The sequence below is a fragment of the Miniopterus schreibersii genome (genome assembly GCF_964146895.1).
Source record: "Miniopterus schreibersii genome assembly, chromosome: 16".
Taxonomy (NCBI): Eukaryota; Metazoa; Chordata; class Mammalia; order Chiroptera; family Miniopteridae; genus Miniopterus; species Miniopterus schreibersii.
Genome location: NC_138116.1, coordinates 9,839,307 through 9,862,410, shown reverse-complemented (window position 1 = coordinate 9,862,410; position 23,104 = coordinate 9,839,307). Strand labels below are relative to the sequence as shown.

At 34.7% G+C, this 23,104-nt stretch overlaps 1 protein-coding gene across 11 annotated transcripts in view; it reads left to right on the top strand.

Annotated features, from left to right (window-relative positions):
* TANC2 (tetratricopeptide repeat, ankyrin repeat and coiled-coil containing 2) overlaps positions 1 to 23,104 on the top strand; it is a 203,582-nt gene that overhangs the window by 92,363 nt on the left and 88,115 nt on the right. For all 11 annotated transcript variants that reach the window (XM_081162722.1, XM_081162731.1, XM_081162730.1 and 8 more), the window contains 4 exons: positions 10,241 to 10,389; positions 14,123 to 14,309; positions 15,594 to 15,857; positions 21,436 to 21,561. In XM_081162722.1, coding sequence (XP_081018848.1) covers positions 10,241 to 10,389; positions 14,123 to 14,309; positions 15,594 to 15,857; positions 21,436 to 21,561 — 726 coding nt within the window. The remainder of the gene's footprint in view (positions 1 to 10,240; positions 10,390 to 14,122; positions 14,310 to 15,593; positions 15,858 to 21,435; positions 21,562 to 23,104) is intronic.

Genomic DNA, 23,104 nt, shown 5'->3' with positions numbered 1-23,104 from the left:
CAGAGTCATTATCAATGCTTAGATTCTTCCAAACTTAGATGAGTTGCCTAGCAACATCCTTTACACTCACTCTACAGTGAGTCTATAGAGCTGTGTCAGAAATGTTCACAGCTCTAGTTGAGTATACAGATCAGAGCTTTGGTAAAGGACCTTAGAAGACTTGGTTTTAGGTCTTTTGTTTATTCCTGCTCGTTAAAATAGAAGTTAAACCACAGTGAATGCAACCACTACATACTTACAGCATTAGGGGTCAGCAGAATCAAATTATTTCTAGTTCTAGGGAAGATATCAGTAGCTGTCATCTGAAATGTCAGGATAATATACCTCTGAACCCAGATAAGACATGTTTGTGTGTTTTTAATTTTTTTTTTATTTTTTAAAAAATATATCTTCATTGATTTCAGAGAGAGGAAAGGAGAGGGGGAGAGAGACAGAAACATCAATGATGAGAGAGTCATTGATCGGCCGTCTCCTGCACGCCCCCGACTGGGGATCGAGCTCGCAACCCGGGCATGTGCCCTGACCGGGAATCGAACACCAATCGCCTGGATCCCAGGTCTAGGCTCAACTGCTGAGCAACGCCCCGCTGGGTTGTATGGTTGTTGTTTTTTTAAAAAAGACAATAGGCAAAAACTTGGGCCAAACCTAATCCTAGACATTTGATTTTATGAATCAGTTTTGAATAGTGAAAGACTTGGGGATTTCACTTTCAGGGTGCAGAACCCTGGGCTTAATCCAGTGTTGTAGATGAATATTAATTTTTTTCGTCAATCACAGTAGTTATGTATTAGGAACCAGCTTTTCTTTTTCTAAAAGGAACAAAACAGCTCTTCAAATGGCACTATAGCACACTGTTAAAAGACTCACTTTCATGTTTTGAGGTATTGTCATACTTCTTGGGCAATGAAATATTGTGCTTTGCATTTGTTCACACAAATTTTAGTGTAATAAAGTAAAATAAAAGCACTGATTCCCAATTCATGCATTGAGTTTTGAAAGAGAAACCCTGTCAGAGTCTTTTTCTTTTCCAGATTTATAAATCAGAATGATTTTTAGGGAGACTATCTTTTCCTTCCTGATTGCCCATGTGACATCCTTAATCTAACCTAGCTCTTACTATTGTCAAGAAGCAAGGTAATTGCTGTTTGTTGAAATGCCATTGCTGAATCACAATGAAGAATCTTATCCATGTTATTATTTACATATATTTTCTGCAAGCATTAATTCTTTGCTAAATTGGAATTGAACGAAATTAAACCTCAGTTTAGATATTCAGAAAGCAAGGAAGAAACTAAAACATGTTGTAAGGTAACAGATCACTAGTTGCCAGTGGCTAGAGACTTAGAGGGTTTGGTGTGACTTTAAAGGAACATAAGGAAACTTAGGGAGATGGTAGAAATGTTCTGTGTCTTGATTTTGAAGGCAATTTTCACAGATGTGTACATCTGTCAAAATTCACTCAGTTGTACGCTTTATAAGAATATGATTTATGTAAATTATGTTTTTAAAAAGAGAAGATCAGTAGATGAGTAAGAAATAGAAGAGAATCTGAAATAAGATGACAGCTAGAAGTGAGTATGAAGGTGTAAGAGAGTGATTATATTGATCAGAAAATACATGGTAGGAAAACCCACCAGGATTTCATTGTAGTCTGCTACTTAAGTTGTGGTTGTATTTGAATCACAAATATCTAAAAATTAAATGCTCACAATAATACTTTGTTAACAAATCACCCTAAAACGCATTACAACCAAAAATAAGCAATTTGTTTTCTTACCCATGGATTTGTAAGTGTTGGTTGGAATAGCTCTGTTTCAGTCCGCATGTTGGCTTAACAGCTCTAGCGTTCAAGTTGGGCTCAGATCTGTGTGTGTTCATTCTGGGGCTAAGGCTGAAGGAGCATCAAGTAGAGAGAAGCTCTTCTCTTGGTGAATGACCAGAGCACCAGAACATAAGCCCAAGTGCACTGGCACATTTCAAGTCTCTGCTCATAACCGTCCAGGGTCCAAGTCAAGTCACATGGCTAAGCCAGGAAACAATTTTTATTGTGTAAAGTTTTAAACATATCCAAACAACTTGCCATGTACCCATGCCCCAGTTTCAACAATTGTTTCATCTGTTTCTACCCCTTCTTCTTCAAGTATACCCAGGGGAACTAAGAAGTAGGGGGAATGCTTTAAAGTCAGCCACTCTGTGAATAGAGTTGAGCTAGTGGTGGTTGCTTTGATTCTTGATCACTGGTAGGCAGTGATTCTCACAGTCAGGAGCTTAGTTTGGGGAGGATGTGGAAGAGCCCCTGGCTTCAGCACTTGGCGTGACAAATAACATCTTCTGCTTTTAGCAGTCACCCATTTTCCAACATTCATCAGGAAAGGAAAAGTTTAGGTAATCATTTAAGAACTAAGTAATGAACCCAGCCAGGCCTGGCTCAGCGGTTGAGCATCGACCTAGGATCCAGGACATCGGGGTTCGATTCCCGGTCAGGGCACATGTCCGGGTTGCGGGCTGCAGCCAATCAGTGACTCTTTCACCATTGATGTTTCTATCTCTCTCTCTCCCTCTCCCTTTTTCTCTCTGAAATCAATAAAGATATATTTAAAATAAAAAATAAAAAAGAACTAAGAAATGAATATATAAACAGGTTTGCTTTGGCAGTTGAGCCAAGCTAATCATAGATTTTGTAACTGTTGGACAGAAAGCATGGATTTCTTTATTTGATTAAATGTGCTACAAATTTCTGAGTAATTTGATATAGATGAGAACAAGCAGTTTATAATTAACAGATCCTAAAGGAAAATATAAACAGTCTGATGTGAAAATGCTGAGAATTAGGAGAGTCTATGAAACTAGACTATGAAGCCTGCCATGTATGGAGTACAGATTAGAGATTTGGATACCTTAGCTATTAGACATTCATTTCTTGGCACAGTTTTTTTAAATTGAAGTATAATTGACATATAACATTATATTATTTTCAGGTGTACAACATAATGATTTGATATCTGTATACACTGCAAAAGATCACCACAATAAGTCTAGTTCTCATCTGTCACCATACAAGTTACAAAATGTTTTTCCTGTGATGAAAACTTTTAAGATTCACTCTCTTAACAACTTTTAAATATGCAATACATTATTATTGACTATAGTCCCTATGCTATATGTTATATTCCTGTGAATTATTTTTTTTATAAATTAAAGTTTATATCTCTTGACCCCCCTTCACAACCATTTTCACCAACCCTCTTCCCCTCCTTTCTCTGTATATATTTGTTTTGTTTTGATTGATTGTTTTAGATTCCATATATAAGTGAAATCCTACGGTATTTGTCTTTCTCTGTCTGGGTTATTTCATTTAGTATAATACCCTCAAGTTTCATCCATGTTGTTGAACATCTGTATATCTTCGGAAAAAATGCCTGTTCAGATTTTCTGCCTATTTTTAATTGGATTGTTTATTTTTTGTTGTTATAGAGTTGTATGAGTTCTTTGTATATTTTGGATATCAACCCCTTATTCGTATATGATTTGCAAATATCTTCTCCTATTCTGTAACTTGCCATTTCATTTTGCAATGGTTTCCTTCGTTGTGCAGAAGCTAATTAATTTGATATAGTCCCACTTACTTATTTTTGCTTTTGTTGCCCTTGCCTTTGGAGTCAGATCCAAAAAAAAAATCTTCATCAAGACTGATGTCAGGGAGCTTACCGTCTATGGTTCCTTTTAGTTTTATGGTTACATTCAAGTGTTTATTTTGAGTTAATTTTTATGCCTGGTGTAAGATAGTAGTCTTATCTATTGAAGAGATGACATTTTTGCCTCCTCTGTCATAAGTTAATTGACCATATATGTGTAGGTTTATTTCTGGGCTCTCTATTCTGTTCCATTGATCTATGTGTCTGTTTTTATGTCTTGGCACAGTAATCACTGTTTAATCCCTCCACAGTTTGGCTGCTTTAAGTAGAAGGTAGTTTTTGCAAATGTTGTAAAGCATAAACCATCTCTGAAAGGGGAATTGGTGTCATCAAGAAAAATAAAGGCACACTTGAAACTTATTAACCAGTGTTACTCTAATACATTTTATTTAAATTTAAAAAAGAAAAAAAAAGACCAAAAGTGTTCTGAAATATTTAGCACTTGCTTTTTTTTTTTTTCTTTCAGCATTCTGTATCCTGCCTGCACAGTTCTCACAGAGTTTAATTTACTAGGATTTAATTAAATTATTATTTTTTCTAATTTCCTCCATGAGACTATAAGCTCCTAAGGATAGAGACTACGCCCACTGTTCATAAATGTATATGTAACACCTAACATAGTGCTGGATACAGAAGGTACTCAGTAAATATTTATTGAATGAGTGCTTTCCTATATTATCTATCATCAGATAATTCTGCTGGACACTGTTAAAGATTACAATAAATAAAATAACCATATAAACAATTTGTACTCAATAATCACATTATTCTCAGGCAAAATAATGAAGTGGTCAATCCAGGAGCCAGCCAGCCTGGACTAATATTGACTCCGCTTCTTACCTAACTCTAGAACCATGGGCAAGAACTTAATCTTTGTGTGCCTCTCTTTTACTATCTGTAAGATAAGAAATGATGTGAAGATTAAATGATTTCATACACATAAAGCGCTTAGGAAAAGTGCCAGACAGTAATATCTCAATAAGTGTTATTGTTGTCATTATTACTAATACTACTATCAATATTACTCCAGAAATAAAACACTCTTTTAAAACATTGAATAGTCTATTACATTTAATTGGTTTTGATCTTAGAGTTTTGTATTTGTGTTGAAGTAGTATGTCATACCGAATTTGAATCTGAAAATTGTTTCCTCTGCTCTCTTCCCCCAACTTCTGTTAAAAACTCATACTCCTCCATTACAAGAATTTTTAGTATGGCCTCCTCCAAGAACCCTCTTCCCTCCTTTTCTTCCCTCCACTTTTCCAAGACAAGTTTAATTATTTCTTTATCTTTTCTCTAGCACTTCCTCTAATTTATAAAATATTTATTGTACACATTGGCTTCTCCCTATCTTTGTGTCTTTGCTCCACTTGAAGTTGTTAACTAGTATAAGGGGAGTGGTCAAGTAATTTCTTATTTTATTCTAATTTTTAAAATACATATAACATTATTTCTTTTTTCATAATTCTAGACTTCTTTCTTAGAGGAAAAAAATTGATGAATATTGTTTCATTTTCAAACCCAATGTCCTTTGTCCTTAATACATTTTCTGTAATTTTAAAAAATTAGAATATAAGTACAGAAAGGTACACAAATCATAATTATGCAGCTATAAAATTTTATGAAGTGAACAGAAGCGTATAATCACTGCCTAAATCAAGATACAGAACATTACCAGCACGTCAGCTTTCTCATGCTACCTCTGCATTATTACCCACTCCCTGCAAGCATAGCCACTATTCTGATTGCGATGATCAATTATTTCCTTTACCAGTTTTCAGACTTTACATAAATGAAATAATTTCATATGTATCCTCTTGAGTCGCTCTTTTGTTCAGTGGCATTTTGTGAGATTCTCTTTTATTGCTGTCATATTTCATTGTATGTCTGTAATTTTGGCAACTATGAGTAATTCTACAAATGTTTGTTACATGTATTTTGATACACCTATGTGTACCTCTTCTTTTTTTGTATACCTGGTAGTAGATATGCTGGGTCATAAGGTTTTCAGTATGTTCAGCTTAAAATATTTTCCAAATTCTATGCTTACCAATTTACACTCCCAGCAGCATAGCAGTATTTAAGTGCTCTTTTACCCCATATTGTCAGGTGGGTTTTTTTCCGTTTGTTTGTTTTGTGTCCTGCTTTGCACTGCATGTATGTAGTGGTATCTCTGTGGTTTTGATGATCACTTCCCAATAGTGTTGAACAGCTTTTCATATGCTTATTGGTCACTTGGATATCCTCTTATAAATTCCTGTATACTTTTGTTCATTTTTAAATTGGATTGTCTTTATTTTTCTTATTGATTTGTATAGGTTCTTTTATACATTCTAGATACAAGTCCTTCCTCAGATATATGAATTAAAGATATATTTTCCCACTCTGTGGCTTGCTTTTTAACCATCTTAATAGTGGCTTTGATGAACAGAAGTTTTTCGTACTAATAAACTTCCCTTTACCAGTCTTTTGTGGTTAGTGTCTTACATAAACATTCTCACTAATTGTAATACTACTTGCCATTGAGGAAGGCAGTATAACATACTAGTTGGGAGCATGCATTCTGGAGTAGGGGAGCCTGGGTTACAATCACTTATTGGTTGTGTGACTTTGAGTAGGTAACTTAATTTCTCTGTGCCTCAGTTTTCTCATTTGTAAAATGAGGTAATAACGCCTACTTTATAAAGTTGTTATGAAGAGTAAGTTAATATTTGTGAAGTGTTTAGTGACTTGTACATAATAAGCACTATATGTTAAATAAATGAATCATACAGTATTTCTTATTTTCCTCATAGATTATAAACTTTTCGAAGTCAAGGACTATATCTCCACCATGTTTTATTCTCATAGTACCTAGTGTTAACATGTAAATAGAAAGTATTTGGTAATTATCACAATAACTTTCCAGAAAAAAGTGAAATGGAACCCCAGAATATCCAGAAGTCAGGAATCTATGCCAAGAAGAATTTGGAAAAGCTTAACTAGTTTAATCTATAGAAAGGGAAAAGGGTAATTCATGAATTTGAATTTGAGTAACTTTTTTATTTTATCAAGAAACAAGAAGCTTTAATCATTCTTGGGAGAAAAATCTATATAAATCTAAATATTTGTACTATAAAAATAGCCCTACCAATTCTCTTATTTCTGGTCTGTGGCAGAAAAATCTATTTTTGTTGCCTCTTGAAGAGGAAGTAGGGAAGGGAAAATAGAACCTGTTTTTCTACTTTGACATAAAGTCAATGAAAATTCTATATAGATTTTCCACAGATGGAACACTTGCGTTAAGTAATAGTATACAAAAATATACATATAGTCCCTTCCTCTGACCCCCACCTTGTGACTTTAGTAGAGAAGTTAAGATAAATGTTAAACTGAATAATAACAATGTAAATCTCAATTTCTTGCCGTTTGGAATGGTTTCATGTGTAATACTAAATATCCTAAAAATTAAGAAGCTATTTTATTTTGACATCAAGCAATGACACTATATCTAATGCTTGCTAAGCTGAAAGGACATAGCTGACTAAAAAAATTTTTTTTTGTAATGTCCTATAGCATCTGTGCTGTGAATTGTTATAAAGTTAGACTAAATGCATCTGATTATAAAATAAAACCTGAAAAAATGTTGACAATGAATCAAGTTAATGCAAACAGGTATTTAGTTTAGGTAAATCATTTCTGCATCACATTTAAAATAGACCATCTTGAGTTCCCTGGTTTCTTTTTATGTGGTTTCTATAAATTCTCTGCTTGGAAATAAATTTATCTTGATGGTGAGTCCAAGGAAAAACCTTATACTGACTTTGTTCAGCATCCCTCAGTGAAAAGGTTTGAAAAATAATGATTCCTATAGTTGGTAACCACTGAAAAGTAGCCTAAATATAAAAAAAAACATAAAAAAACTAATTGTATGGAAAGAATGTAACAGTCTGGAAGCAGAGGATTAAAATGAATGCCAGAGATCAGGAATTTTAAGGGTCCTACTTTCAGAGAAAAAATGAACCTGAAAGGGGTTTCTTTTTGGAGTGATGAAAATATTCTCTAATTAGAGAGTGGTAGTGGTTGCATAACCTTACGAATATACTAAAAGACACTGAATTGTACACGTAAAGGCGATAGTTTATGGTATGTTAATTATGTATCAATTTTGAAAAACTGATCTGACTGTGGGAGAAGTGGTAACTCATTGTCTATCTGGCATGGGGTAGGAACCCAGCCAGGATGAGTAGAGCATCTGTGAGCATGGTGGCAGTGTGCAGCAGTGAAATTTGTTACATGTAGTGGGAATAGATTAAGTAACTGAGGATAATGAGAGCCAGATTTGTCACTGTTGTGGAACTGAGTTACTTCGGAAAGGAGAAAAACTATAATTAACTCTATGATATTGAATTGGAATTAGAGCATCACTGTGAATTGGGGGGGGGGGGCTGTATATGGATTTACAAATAAAAATGAGTATAAACGTGTATGTTTATGTATGTGTACATATATTTATGTGTGTATATGAATATACTGACTTAGTCCACTGAATGGACCTGAAGGACAATGACATCCTAATAGCAATGAGCATGCCTGATGTTCTAAATACCTTTCTCCACTAAAAAGAACCAGGACTTCTTGAGAAAAGGACTCATTTCAGGCAGTGATAAACCGGGAATATCTTGTGCCAGAAAGCAAAGAAGTGCTCAGAAAATGACAGATATATACCAAAAGTTTACAGGAGCCGACTTGAAAGGGCCTACCCTGGCCAAATCTGGGACAACCTGAGCAACAAAGTAGATAATGATAGTAACAGATTTTAACTCATTGAATGGGATAGGAATCTTTGCATTCGGATGGATGGATGGATGGATGGATGGATGGATGGATGGATGGATGGATGGAAGAAAGAAAGAGAGAAACTGCACCATAGAAAGGGTAATCAGTTTAGAAAAATCACTTTTTGGCAAGCATGGTGATAATTCATTCAACCAAGAAAATTAATAGATGCTAAAAGTAGTTGGCAAAAGTTTGTTGAAAGATTCAGACTGATACTTGTACAACAATGTCTATACTATTATTATTCATAAGATCTGATAGGTTGAAACAACCCAAGTGTCCAACTAAATGTGTTATATACACACAGTGGAATATTATTCAGTCATAAAAAGGAGTGAAATATAAAAAGTGAAATTCTTATACATTCTAAAATATGAATAAACCTTGAAAACAGTATGTAAAAGTGAAATGAGCTAGACATAAAATGACTAATATTGTATGATTCCACTTATATGAGATACCTAGAATAGGAAAATTCACAGAGACAGAAAGTAGAATAGAAGATACTAGGGGCTAGTAAAGGGGGGAAATGGGGAGTTATTATTTAATGGATAGAGTTTCAGGGAAGATTAGAAAGTTTTGGAAATGGACAGTGGTGATGGTTGCACGCCGTTGCAAATGTACATAATGCCACTGAATTTTACACTTAAAAATAGCTAAAATGGAAAATTTTATAATATATATTTTGACACAAAAATGTTTTTTAATTTAAAAGTTTGTTGAAGAAGGGAATATTTACATAGTCTCAAAGTATCTCTTTGCAAAATACTTACTTGCTACAAAGAGAAAAAGTAATTTCAGAGGAGAGAAATCTGACCAACATTACCTAAATAACCAAGTAAGTGATCAGAGTTAACACAACAATACTTTTGTGATATTCTTACCAAAAATGCATAACCTGAATCAAATGATGAGGTAACATGAGATAAATTCAAATTGAGGAGCATTGTGCAAAGCAACTGGCCTATAATCTTCAAAAGTGTCAAGGTCATGAAAGTTAAGAAAAGTTACTGAAAAACTTGTTCCAGATCAAAAGAAAAGAGAACTGAGAACTAAATGCATTGCATAATCCTGAATTGTTGGATCCTTTTGCTAGAAATGACATTACCGGGACAAATGCGAAAATTTAAATGGGATCTGTGCATGGAATCATAATAATGTAAAATGTTAGTTTCCTGATTTCTGTACTGGTACTATGGTTATGTAAGAGGATGTTCTTGTTTATGGGAAATACATACTATCTGGGGATAATGGGACATTATGTCAGTGCTTTCAAGTGGTTAAGGGAAAAATATTATTTGTGGTGTTCTTGAAACTTTTTTGTAAGTTTGAACTGATTTCAAAATAAAAGAAGAATATTTACACAAACTTTAAGGAAAAAAATAGAACCCGAATAAAGGTGGTGATTGTGGGCAGGAACTAGAGCCCAAGATGAGGACTGTATTGGACGGCTAACTGCCAAAGAAGTGGGAAACTTTTTTTATTCAGTAAGTTACAAAAACATTCTCTCAAACTGATTTCAGGTAAATAAGTAGAGAGGATAATCTGAGTAGAGTATATCAATTATAATATGTAAATGTGCGAAAATCAGGTTCTAGACAGGGACCCTGTTACTTTGGATTTAGAATGTGAAAACAAAGGAAATCACCAAGCTAAATGTAATAATAGTTGTAGAAATAGGCCATTTTATTTTGAAAGATTCATGTTTCGATGTCTTCCTATTTTAGGTGATGCTGAACAGGAGCTTGGTCCCCCACCGTCTGTAGATGAGGCAGCAAACACACTCATGACTCGTCTGGGTTTCCTCCTTGGAGAGAAAGTCACTGAAGTTCAGCCAGGTGACCAATACAACATGGACGTACAGGATGAAAATCAGGTAAACTGCTTGTCACCAATTCTGTGAAACATGGGATGAATCAACCTATTATACCAGGAAAGAAAAAATGTTGTGGGGGTGTGTGTGTAGAAGAATAATCCCAATTGCTGAATGCCTTTTGAGGCCTGAAGATATAACTTAATTTTCCACAATCACTGTATCTATTCTGTTCATAAAACATCTTTTAGTTTCATTCTTAGCTTTAAAAAAATCACTGTAAGATTTTGATTCATTTATTAAATGAATGGGTAAAGGAGCCACCAAGTAAAATTGACCTGTATATGTTTAAGCTTCCTTACAGTCCAATGTAGTAGAGTCCATTTATATTCCAATTTTTAGATATTAAAAAAATGGAAACACACTGCAGAAATTGGTTTAATAATATTTAAATCCAGGCAGTCTGTTAAGAACCTATGTTCTTAACAGCTATACCATACTGTTCCAGTGTAATATGACATAATAACACCTGACAGGATTGTTGTGAGGATCAAGTTAAATCATAAATATGGAAACACTCTGCTGTAAAACGCCATATAAATAAAAGGTATAAAATAATATGCAATATAATTAGTAAATAAATATATGAGGGAACTGTATGGTTTAGTAGAAATTACTTCATAGCTTTCATATTTCCATTTTCACGTTTCTTAAATGACGGAAATAATATCTCAGACTTGGTTGATAAAGGAGCAAATGAAATAACATATTAAACATTTTTTAAACTGTACAGCATTAAACAAAGGTAAAGTGTTAATAATAAAGCTGAATGATCGCCTTCTTGGAATATCATACACATAAAACTATCTTGGAACCACAGAATAAAGTGGCTAAATTGATCATCAGGAGTTCAAGTCTTAGGAAGATTGCTAAGAACTAGGAGGTCATGTTCATTTGGTGACTTTCTTCTGAGCTAAACAGCATACTATCAAAGATAGGTTGCTTATATTTCATGCAAATGGAAAGGGGGGAAAAGCTGGGGTATCAATACTTATATCTGACAAAATAGACTTTAAAACAAAAGAGACAAAGAAGGACACTACATAATGGTGAAGGGAGCAATCCATCCAGAGGATATAACCCTTATAAACATTTATGCACCCAACTTAGGAGCACCTAAATATGTGAAGCAAATCTTGATGGACATAAAGGGAGAGATTGACAGTAATACAGTCAGAGTAGGGGATTTTAACACCCCATTGACATCAATGGATACATCTTCCACACAGAAAATCAACAAAGAAATGGTGGCCTTAAATGACACACTAAATCAAATAGATTTCATTGCTATCTTAACATTTCACCCCAAAGCAGCAGAATTCTTTTCAAGTGCCCGTGAGACATTTTCTAGGATAAACCACATGTTAGGACACAAAACAAGTCTCAATAAATTTAAAAAGATTGAAATTATATCAAACATCTTCTCTTACCATAATGGTATGAAACTAGAAATCAATCATAAGAAAAAACTAAAAAACACACAAAGACCCACGTGGAGGCTAAATAACATGTTACTAAACAATGAATGAGTTAGCAATGAGGTCAAGGAACGAATCAAAAGATAGCTTGAAACAAATGAGAATGAGAACACAACCACCCCAGGTCTGTGGGAAACAGCAAAAGCAGTCCTAAGAAGGAAATTGATAGTATTACAGGCATATCTCAAGAAACAAGAAATATCTAAAATTGAAGAACATATTCACAGATACATCTGATAATGGGCTAATACCCAAAATTTATAAAGAATTTATGAAACTCAACACCAAAAAAACAAACAGTCCAATTAAAAAATGGTCAAAATACCAGGACACTTCTCCAAAGAGGACATACTGATGGCCAATAGACATGTGAAAAGATGCTCTATGTTACTAATCAGAGAGATGCAAATTAAAACTACACATCACCTCACACCTGTCAGAATGGCTGTCATCAATAAATCATCAAACAATAAGTGCTGATGAGCATGTGGAGAAAAGGGCACCCTAGTATACCACTGGTGGGAATGCAGACTGGTGCAGCCACTATGGAAAGCAGTATGGAGTTTCCTCAAAAGATTAAAAATTGACCTGCCATTTGACCCAGTGATCCCACTTCTAGGAATACACCATAAGGAACCCCAAACACCAGTCGCAAAGAGCTTATGCACCCCTATGTTCATAGCAGCGCAATTCACACTAGCTAAGATTTGGAAGCAGCCCAAGTGCCCATCAGTAGATGAGTGGATAAAAGAGCTGTGGGACATTCACACCATGGAGTACTATGCGGCTATGAAGAAGAAGGACCTTTTGGCCTTTGGCACAGCATGGAGGGAACTAGAGAGTATTATGCTAAGTGAAATGAGCCAGTCAGAGAAGGACAAGTACCAAATGATCTCACTTATATGTGGAATATAGTAAACAAAATAAACTGATGAACAAAGTGGATCCAGAGACATAGAAGCGTGGAACAAACAGGGATCTCAGAGGGAAGGCAGGGAGGGGGAATATGGTGGGGAGAGATTAATCAGGGAACTTGTATGTTTATGGGCATGGCCCATGGACCTGGACATTGGCATGGGGAGGTCCTGGGGTGGGATGGATGTGGGGTGGAGGGGATCAGTGAGGTTAAAAGGGGGACATCTATAATGGTCTCAACAATAAAGATAAAGAAACATTAAAAAATTAATAAAAATCAAAATAAAGATGTCAAATTTATCATCAGTAATTTTTTCACTGATCACACATCATTTTGAAAAGGATAGAATTTCTTTGGTGTTTGAAAGAATAAATACTTTTATTCATGATGTCAGTAATTTATTTGAGTAAAGAGAGCTAGCCCAGCCGGGTGTGGTTCAGCGGTTGAGCATCAACCTATGATCCAGGAGATCGGGGTTCGATTCCTGGTCAGGGCACATACCCGGGTTGCGGGTAGGCAGCTGATCAATGACTCTCTCATCATTGATGTTTCTATCTCTCTCCCCCTCCTTTCCTCTCTCTGAAATCAATAAAGATATATATTTTTTTTAAAAAAAGAGCTAAACAAAAGTGAATTGCCATTAAATTCAGTAAACCAGAATATATTGCCACCACTCTTTTTGGTGATTATTTATTCTTTCCCATCAAAAACTTAAAAAGGAGGTAACTTCAGGTGTAAGAATTTTTCAGGATACAAAGTTATCTTAATCTATAATCAGTTTCTACAGAGAAATTTAGTTTTTTATTAAAGTGATATTATTTGATTCATTTTATTTAGACTAACTTTTAGAATAAAGCATTTCCCTGCATTCATTTATTGTCTCTGGGAAGCCACCTATGTATCAAAAAAAACAATTATTTGTATTAAGAACCTTATTTTTATTTTTCCTTAGCTGGAGTTTTTTTTTTCTATCTAAAGAAAATTGTTAACAAGACAAAGTTCCAAGCCTTCAAACGTTTTATTGATTGAAAACAGCAAGATCAACTTATGCTTAATTTTAAAAAATTTTCCATTAATTCATGTCAATGATAAAGAATACTTGTCACTGGAAATTTTCTAGGCAGAAAAACTGGCCCAGCCTCTGCTCATTTTAAGTTTAAATTTCACCTTAATTGTAGAATGCAGTATCTCTTATCCTGGGAAGCAAAACCAAATAGAACCTAATAAATGTAAAAGCTGAATATAGATTTTCTTCGTTTTCTCATCAAAGATTATGTTTTACCATAAGATATATTAACAACTGATAGGTATATGTTATTTATTTTTCATTCCAATTTTTCAGACCTCAGCAATCACCCAGCGGATAAGTCCCTGCTCTACCTTGACTAGCAGCACTGCCTCTCCACCAGCCAGTAGCCCCTGCTCCACCCTCCCCCCAGTCAGTACAAATGCAACAGCCAAGGACTGCAGCTATGGAGCTGTCACTAGTCCAACCTCCACCCTCGAAAGCAGAGATAGTGGCATCATTGGTGAGTTGGTTTTTATGTTAATCATTTTATGTCTTTTTTTAAAAAAATAATTACACACGATTATAGTTTTAAAAAAATCTGATATTTGTTATCCTTAACAAAACTCTAACAAATTGAATCCAGCAGTATATAAAACAGATAATAGGGACAATATATAAAAAGGATAGCTCATGACTAAGTGGAGGTGGGGGCCACTGGCATTTTGAGAAGGCTAATAGTGACTGCCCACTCTGATGGAGTTGACAGGGAGATGTTGCCATGGAACTGGCCTCCCTCATATCAGTGAGGATTCGGAGACCAGTTGGCAGTACTTAATTCTCAGATGCAAGGAGGACATATTATAAAGAGCTGCAAGGCTGGAAGGCAACCAGGGTGTCTTGCTTTGTAATTCATCATCTTCCCTTGTTACTACAAAATCCAGAATTCCATTTAAATTTCCAAAGAGAAAACTTCACTAAAAAGAACCGTGGAAATTACCTCACAAACTTAGAACTTAAGTCTCTTCTTTTAACAATAGGTATATTTAAAATGAAAGAAAAGAATATGAACTTACATTTAAAAACTCTCCTGGGATGATATTTTATTCCTGTTTTATAACTATTATGGAGGTTTTTATAATCTAGATTTTAATGTATTTAAACCCTTCCATTTCTAGGGTTGATGGAAATTTTCCTGTTTATAATTCCTCTTTATAATTAGTGGTAAGACTCAAAGTTCTAGAAGCCTCTTCAGTTTTTGTTTTATTTCATTAAGAGACTAGATAGGAGTAGAGCTGTAGTTAAGTGTACAAACAAGAAGGCCCTGTATTGCTTCCTTATTTGGACAGATTCTTTCCCTTCTATTAGCTTCTACTTAGGGATTGTTTCTTTTTCTAATTATTTGTTACATATAAACGGGAAGAAAATAAAAAGAGTATAAATATAACGATCTTTTTGAGACCTCTGGAGTACTCCAGTAGTTCATGAAAAATTATATAAATTCCCTTTTGATGAAATTTTGAAATTGTTAGCATTGATATGCCTTCTTTGTCAGTCCTTTAGTGCTCATGTATGCATTTGTTTGTTTATTTAAGTAGAGTTGTTAAGATAAAAATAGAGAAAATATGTGAGAGGCACATATTTTGGTTTCAATTATTTAAGCTTAATGATGGAAATGAAAAGATCATCAGTAACTTTTTAAAAATAATGTTACTAATATTCTCATTATCTGGTCTTGAGTTTGGATAGTAATAAACAGATTAATCTCCAGGGTTGTTTTTTTAAATTCACTTTACTCTTTTTCTAGCTACGTTGACAAGCTATTCTGAAAATGTAGAACGCACAAAATATGTTGGGGAAAGCGGTAAAGAATTAGGATCTGGAGGAAACCTAAAACCTTGGCAGGCTCAGAAGTCCAGCATGGATTCCTGTTTATACCGCGTGGATGAGAACATGACGGCTTCCACCTATAGTCTGAATAAGATCCCAGAGAGGAATTTGGAAACAGTTTTATCACAGTCAGTACAGTCTATTCCTCTGTATCTTATGCCACGACCAAATTCAGTAGCAGGTAAGGATTTCCCAGAAATGACCATTTTACTGGCATATATATTGAAGTGAAAAGAAATTCTTCTCTAACAGTATTTAGATTTTCCATTCATCTTCTTTGACTGAGCTGCTCTTTTGAGTTTGGGTAATATACATGTGTATATCTCTTTGAACGTAGGGGAAGGCTTGTGTTCTTCAAGTGATTGTTTTGTTCTCCCAAAATACATAAAAACACACATAAAATCAGAAACAGAACCTATAAAGTATATTGTTGAACTTCTAAAAATATTTTTTCTCACATCAGAAGCCTTTGAAAGGATTTCAGTTTGAGGTTTTAAAGTTTTAAAAAACATTATTAAGTTAAAGTATATTTCAATACAATTTGTATTATCAGAAATCATCCTCCATAGTTTGAGGGAGTAGCAGGCAGACAAGAATTCCATTTCTCCATTCTAAGAGCTCACTGTTTTCACAGTCCCTTGGCTATCTTATAACAAAATCACCAGGTGCCTGCATTGCTAAAGAATAACTCATCACCACCGCTAACAGCCAGTCATAAAGGAATGGTTCAGAAGTTTAAGTGGCTGGAACATGGAGCCATTATTCTTAAGCAGCTGTTTAGAATTGATGTCTAAGGGTATTTTTTATACACCTAAGTCAGACAATGAACTTTTACAGAATAATTGGGAATTCTGGCATGTTTAAAATGCATCATCATTTGGACTTTGTCCATATTACAAAAATCAAAGTTACTTCTGTCTTTTTTACTTGCCTGATGAATGCCTGGATAGGTTTATTTCACTGACACAAGATAATAAATTACTTATTATAGTCAAGTGCTCTTAGTTCCCAGATATGATTATTTATGTTATAGTGTAATGCTGCTTGTCTTTCCCAGTTCCCTTTTGTACCTTTTCTAAACCATTCCTTTCTTCTACCTTCTGGGAGACTATCAGCATCTGTCATCAGATGTGACTATGCGAGAATGGCTCATCTGGAAGAACAGTAACTCAGAAGATTTTATTATTTCAAGATTATTTGCTTTTATATGATGACAGAATATTTCCTCTCCTAGGCCTTTTTAAAATATGTTGATCCTTAACCGTGACATCATATTAGAATCCTAGAATGCTATAACTTATGAGAATGACATTGTGAGATGAAAAACCCAACAATATTTATACAAATGAAAGTATATGTTGTTATAAAGATGTACACAAGTGATTATAGCAAATCTTTTTGTAATAGCTAAAAATTGTGAACATCGCAAATGCCCATCAACAGGTGAATGGATAAACAAATTATAGTGTATCCTTGCAATGGATACTACCCAGCAACAAAAAGAAATGAATTATTTATACTGCAACAACACATATGAATCTCAGAGTAGTCATGCTTAGTGAAAGAAGCCAGATTTAAAAAAAAAAAGTACATATTACATGATTCCATTTATATAAAATCCCAGGAAGTGCTAATATTCCTTTTTGTATTACCCTGTGGGAATTGGGGCTCAGAGAACTGGCACAGATGTTGATCTCTGGCTACTATTATTCCTCTGAGTAATAAACTGTCTTTCATCTCTGATGTAGATGTCCCATGTTTTTCAGTATTTAGGCTTGTTAGCTTAGATGTAGGATAAAATATCAGATCCTTCACAGTTCTTAACATGAGCTACTACTATACCCATACGCACAAAGTTAAAAGGAATGGCAGTGCTAATATTAGTAAAGATGTAATACAGTTGAAATTGTTATACATTGCTCACAGGAGTATTTACTAAATTGCTACCACCACTTTATAAAGCTGCTTGTTACCTAAAACGTAGCAGTTTTACTCCTACATAGGATGCCCATCAGAAATAAGTCCTTATGGCCCTAGTCGGTTTGGCTCAATGGTTAGAGCATCAGCCTGCATACTGAAGGGTCTCGGGTTTGATTCCAGTCAAGGGCATGTACCTAAGTTACAGGCTTAATCCCCAGCCCTGGTTGGGGCATGTGCGAGAGGCAACCTATTGATGTGTCTCTCTCACATCGATGTATCTCTCTTTCTGTCTCTCCCCTTCCCTTCCACTCTCTCTAAAAAATCAATGGAAAAAATATCCTTGAGTGAGCATTGTGAATAAATAAATAAATAAATAAGTCCTTATGTTCACCAAAAGACAAATAATAAGGATGTTTGTATCAGTTTTATTCATAATTCCCCAAAGCTGAAAATCCAACTGTCTATCAACAGTAGACTGGATAAACAAATTGTATACAACAATGAAAAAGAATGTAATACTGCTACAGATGATATTAGAGCGTATACATACTGTATGAAGTATGTATATTTATATGAAGTTCAAAAAAACAGACAAAACTATGGCACTTCTATGATGATTCCCACTACCTTTGGTGGGAATATCAATTAAGGGAGCCTTCTGTATTTTTATCTGAATGTGGTTGCAAGGGGGGGGGGCATGTATGTGTGTGTATAAAAAATTTATTGAGCTATACACAAAACTTACATACTTTATATATGTAAATCATACCTCAATTTAAAATATATGTAAAGTATATTCAGGTTCCTGTCTTTCTAGAAGAATTTTCCCTTGGCTTTGGTTTAGAAATAGCAGTTTTAGACAACATAACTAGATCTTTGAAGAAATACCTGTTTTTAGTGTTAATTAAAAATAACCTAATAACTTCAACAAAATGATAATTTACTTATTTGTCAAAGTCATTAGGTACCCAGATGGGCCAAAAATTATTCTCATTTCCACCTTAGTTCAGTGGTAGCAGCACTGTGAAATTTTTTATTATTTTTAAAAATAAAGTATAAAATCAAGTATATTTAGCCATATTTTACTCAGTTCAGTAATTTTTAGTATATTTACCAAATTATGCAACCTTCATCATGAATCCGGTTTTACAATATTTTTATTATTCCGATAAAATTTGTAATGTCTATTTAATGTTAATTCCCACCCCCAGCTCTAGGCAACCACTAATCTACTTTCTATCTCTATAGATTTACCTTTTCTGGGCATATTATATAAATGGAGTCATACAGTATGTGGTCTCTTGTGTCTATTACAATGTTTTTGAGGTTCATCCATGTATCAGAAGTTTTTTCCTTTTTATTACAAATAGTATTCCATTGTATGGCTATTATTACCACATTTTATCTACCCATTCATCAGTTGATGGACATTTAAGTTTTTACAATTTTTTATTATTGTGAATAGTGCTGCTATAATTCTTTGGGTGGACATACGTTATTATTTCTCTTAGATAAATGCCTAGGAGTGGAACTGATGGATCATAGGGTAAATTTATATTTAACTTTTTAGGAAGCTGCCAAACTGTTTTCCAATGGCTGCACCATTTTATATTTCCACCCACAGCGTGAGGATTCCTGTTTCTCCACATCTTCTCTACCATTTGTTCTCGTCTAAATCCCTTATTATAATTATTTGAGAGGGTATGAAATGACTAATGGTGTTGAGCTCATTTTATGTATTTATTAGCTATCCATATATCTTCTTTAGTTAAATATCTACTCAAACCTGTTGCACATTTTTTTATTGGGCTGTTGTCTTATTTGTGTAGTAATTTACTGTATATTCTGGATACAAATTTTTATCAGATATGTTTGCAAAATATTTTCTCAGTCTGTTGCTTGTTTTTTCATTTCTTTATTGACATATTTTTGGAGCACAAAAATTTTGATGACATCAATTTATCAATTTTTTCTTTTAGAAACTATGCTTTTGATGTCATTGTTTCTTTACCTTTTTAATAGAAAAGTGTGCTAATTATATCAAGCATTATAAAACAGTGATTTTTTTTTTCTTTGCTATTGGAGTTTGTTTTAATTCAAGTATTGGAAAATATTTCCTGTACACAGTTAAAATGTTTTCTCTCCTCTTCTTTTCCCTCTTCTGTCCCTCCCCCATATTAAAGAAAGGTCTGGGGGATAATATTAGCCTGAGTTATTATTCCTACAGACCTTAATTATTGATTACGTTTTCACCAGTCACTGTGGTCATCCTGTAACACTCCCTATCTGACTAACAGAGGTTTTCAGATTCATAAGTAGTACTGATAATGCTTTTCCAAAGGAAAGGAAGGGTAAAAGCTAAATTTGCCATCAGAAGCCAGTTAGATCTGTCCTGGAAAATAAGATTTGATATTGTCAGAGTAATACGTATTGACTGTGTTGAACAAAATTCTTCATCAGATAATTATTTCCTGTCAGTGTTGAATGTAATACTGTCAAGGCAAGTCATAGGTCAGGGAATAGTTTGTATTGGGTTGTTCTCTGTGTCTGGAAACTGTGGTTTCAGTGTCCTCACAGAGAGGCAGGAAAGTGAGCTATAAACCAAATGAGTCAGGTATTTTTAAAATTGAAAGATTATAGGTTGAAAATATTTCCTGAATATAGAGAAATAAAATTAATTTCACAGGGAATTACTCTGCTAACTGTAAAATGTATGTAAATATTTGATAAGACCTCCATTTCTGGTAACGTAAATGATTAGATATCTAAATCATCTTTTAAAATAAATGTTCTTGGCTCAAGAGGGTCCCCTCTTCTCATTTTAGCTCTAGATATACATATTTCCCTTTACTCTCTAGTGTATACAAGTGTTTCCCCAAACGGGGAAGATCAAATGCTCAAATCTCCATGGTTAACAGGAATAATTAAGGTTCTTAAATACGATATGAGCTTGAAATAGGGAGGGAAAATCAGTATATTTATACTTATTAAATTGTTCTAAGCATATGTACAGCAGGGAAAGAGGGGTATGTGATGAATGCCAACAATAAAAGGTCTTGTTCAAATCCAGCTTTTAAATTTCCCTTTTTTAAAAAACTTTATCTCAGTATGAGTAATATAATTATTTATTTTAGAGTCTAAATAATGTTGAATAGTGATGTAATCCCATTTTCCCCTTATCTTCTGCTGTTTTCTCTCTCTTTTGTGGCTGGGTTAGGAATTAAAGGATTTATAGATGGAATGGGAGATCCTTAGTACTTGATTATCTTGAGAAAGCAACAGAATGTTTTTGGAATTCATGGACATTGACAGTTTCCTAAATGCTCTTTGGCAGTTCTCTGTCCATTGTCCCAGGTTCCCACCTTTCCAACACACACACACACACACACACATGAAAATTGTTTTCAGAATGTTACCATATTTGGTTCTTTACCATAAAGGAAAAATGTTGAAAATAGGGTGTCATGTTTTTCTTACAGCTCAGTGTAATTTGAAACAGGTTTCTTCACTGATGATGTTTATATCTTATTCTATAAATGGGATTTGTGACCCCAAAAGAAGCAAATATAATAATCTTTGTTGTCAGGTACTAATGTTTGCCAGCTTGTTGCTAGTATTCTCCATAGGCCCAGGCAGTTGATAGTGATGAAGGAACTGAAGACAACTCTTGACATGTTTCTCTGGCTCATGTTCTAGACACTGATGAGGATTTTGAGTTCAGCAAACTCTTGGTAAATGTATCTGCTGGAGTGAGCTCTAATTCCAAAGTTTGGGAGATACAGACTGACTGAAAGTTTTTGAAATTTACATACTCTGACTAAACTCTTCTGTCTTGTCAGCCACAAGTTCTGCCCACTTGGAGGACCTTGCTTACCTGGATGAGCAGAGACATACACCTTTGAGAACTTCTCTTCGAATGCCAAGACAGAGCATGGGCGGTGCTCGCACACAACAGGATTTAAGAGGTTAGAACCACAGGATTGCTTTGCCTGGGGATGCTCAGGGGAAAATGGAAATAGGCACTAGGCAAAAAATTCCTTGGTTTCCAATTTCCACACTTACTTAAACCTCTCTTAAGATGTGAGCATGTAACCATAGAAGAGAAAGATAAATACAAATTCATTGCCCAAAGGCATTGTACTTGCCTACATTTGGAAGTGTTGGCATTAATTCCTTGAAATTCTGAAAGAAAACAAGTGGAAAGGGCTGGTGGTGATGGGGAAAATAACCTCTTTAAAGCCCTGGATTTCCTAAGTGATTGTTGACCAGTTTCAACCCTAGCCATTTTGCATCCTGAACTTGGTGCTGATAATGTGTTTTGCTAGAGAGTTTATTTCATGTCCATTCTAGTGGCCATTTCTAGTGACAGAGAGTACTTTTAATTTCTTGGAGTTTTAGACAGTGCTTTTCCTGTCCTGGCAACATCTAAACTTATCCTTTTCCCACTCAGGTACCTGTTTCTTTACACTCTTGGTGCATACTACATGTTTCTGCATTTGGGAGCCTGATCTTTATAGAGACTTTCATTTTGTTACAACCACAGGCTACTTGAGAGACTGTTATTGGTATCTCCACTTGTGCCTCATTTGCTCAAAACAAACAATTCTCTCTGATAACCTTACCACATAGTCTGCTTCCTGTAGTAGCTAGCAGTCCACAGCTCTGCTGCATCCAGTGCATCTTTAATTTTCTCTTACAGATTACTTCCATCCTCCTCGTGTCCTCCTCACCCCTGTCCTGTGCCCCATTCTAATCCAGTAGTGCCAGGTGCGTAGCTCACCAAAAAGGGGTTCTCCATACCTGCTGTCCTTTCTGGAAGAAGTCATACTGTCAGTTTTTCAATGATAGCTAGGCAGCTGGGAGCATAATATAATTGATTGTATTGCTACAATTACCATACCTCCCATCAGCAATAGTGAGTTGATGGCCATAGTTATAGTTTTATTCTCAGTTGTATCCATCCTGCTTGCCATTTCTTCAGTTAACCACATACTAGTTGCTTAGTATGTGCAATAGTACATTTCCAGCCCAGAAAGTTGCATTATGTCAAGTACTACTTTAGTGCTGGTAGGTTGATTATATCCAAGCATGAATAAGTTTAGTCAAAAGATTAAATAAATTATTTGTTCTAAGACCAGATGCATAGCCATAATAAAGAAGATTGGACCCAACTATTGATCTATATAAACCTTCAGATTTGGTTAAAATCTACCACATTGGCATCAGCATGCATCTCACTTCTGGAAAACATACTGACATTGTCGATTTTATTTTCTGCTTTGCTAGTCGATAAATAATGAATTTTATACTACATAGAAAACAAAATTAATTGACAGGTTTTAGCTGTGTGCTTTTGAGAACTCTTCATTTGGGTTCTATCAATACTTGATGGGACATTTATTTCTGTTTCTTGTATCTAAAGATTTGTAAGAGCTTTGACAAATGCATTTTAATGAGCTTGAGCACCCTAAAATCTTGTATTTATATGAGTTATATCTATTGATATTT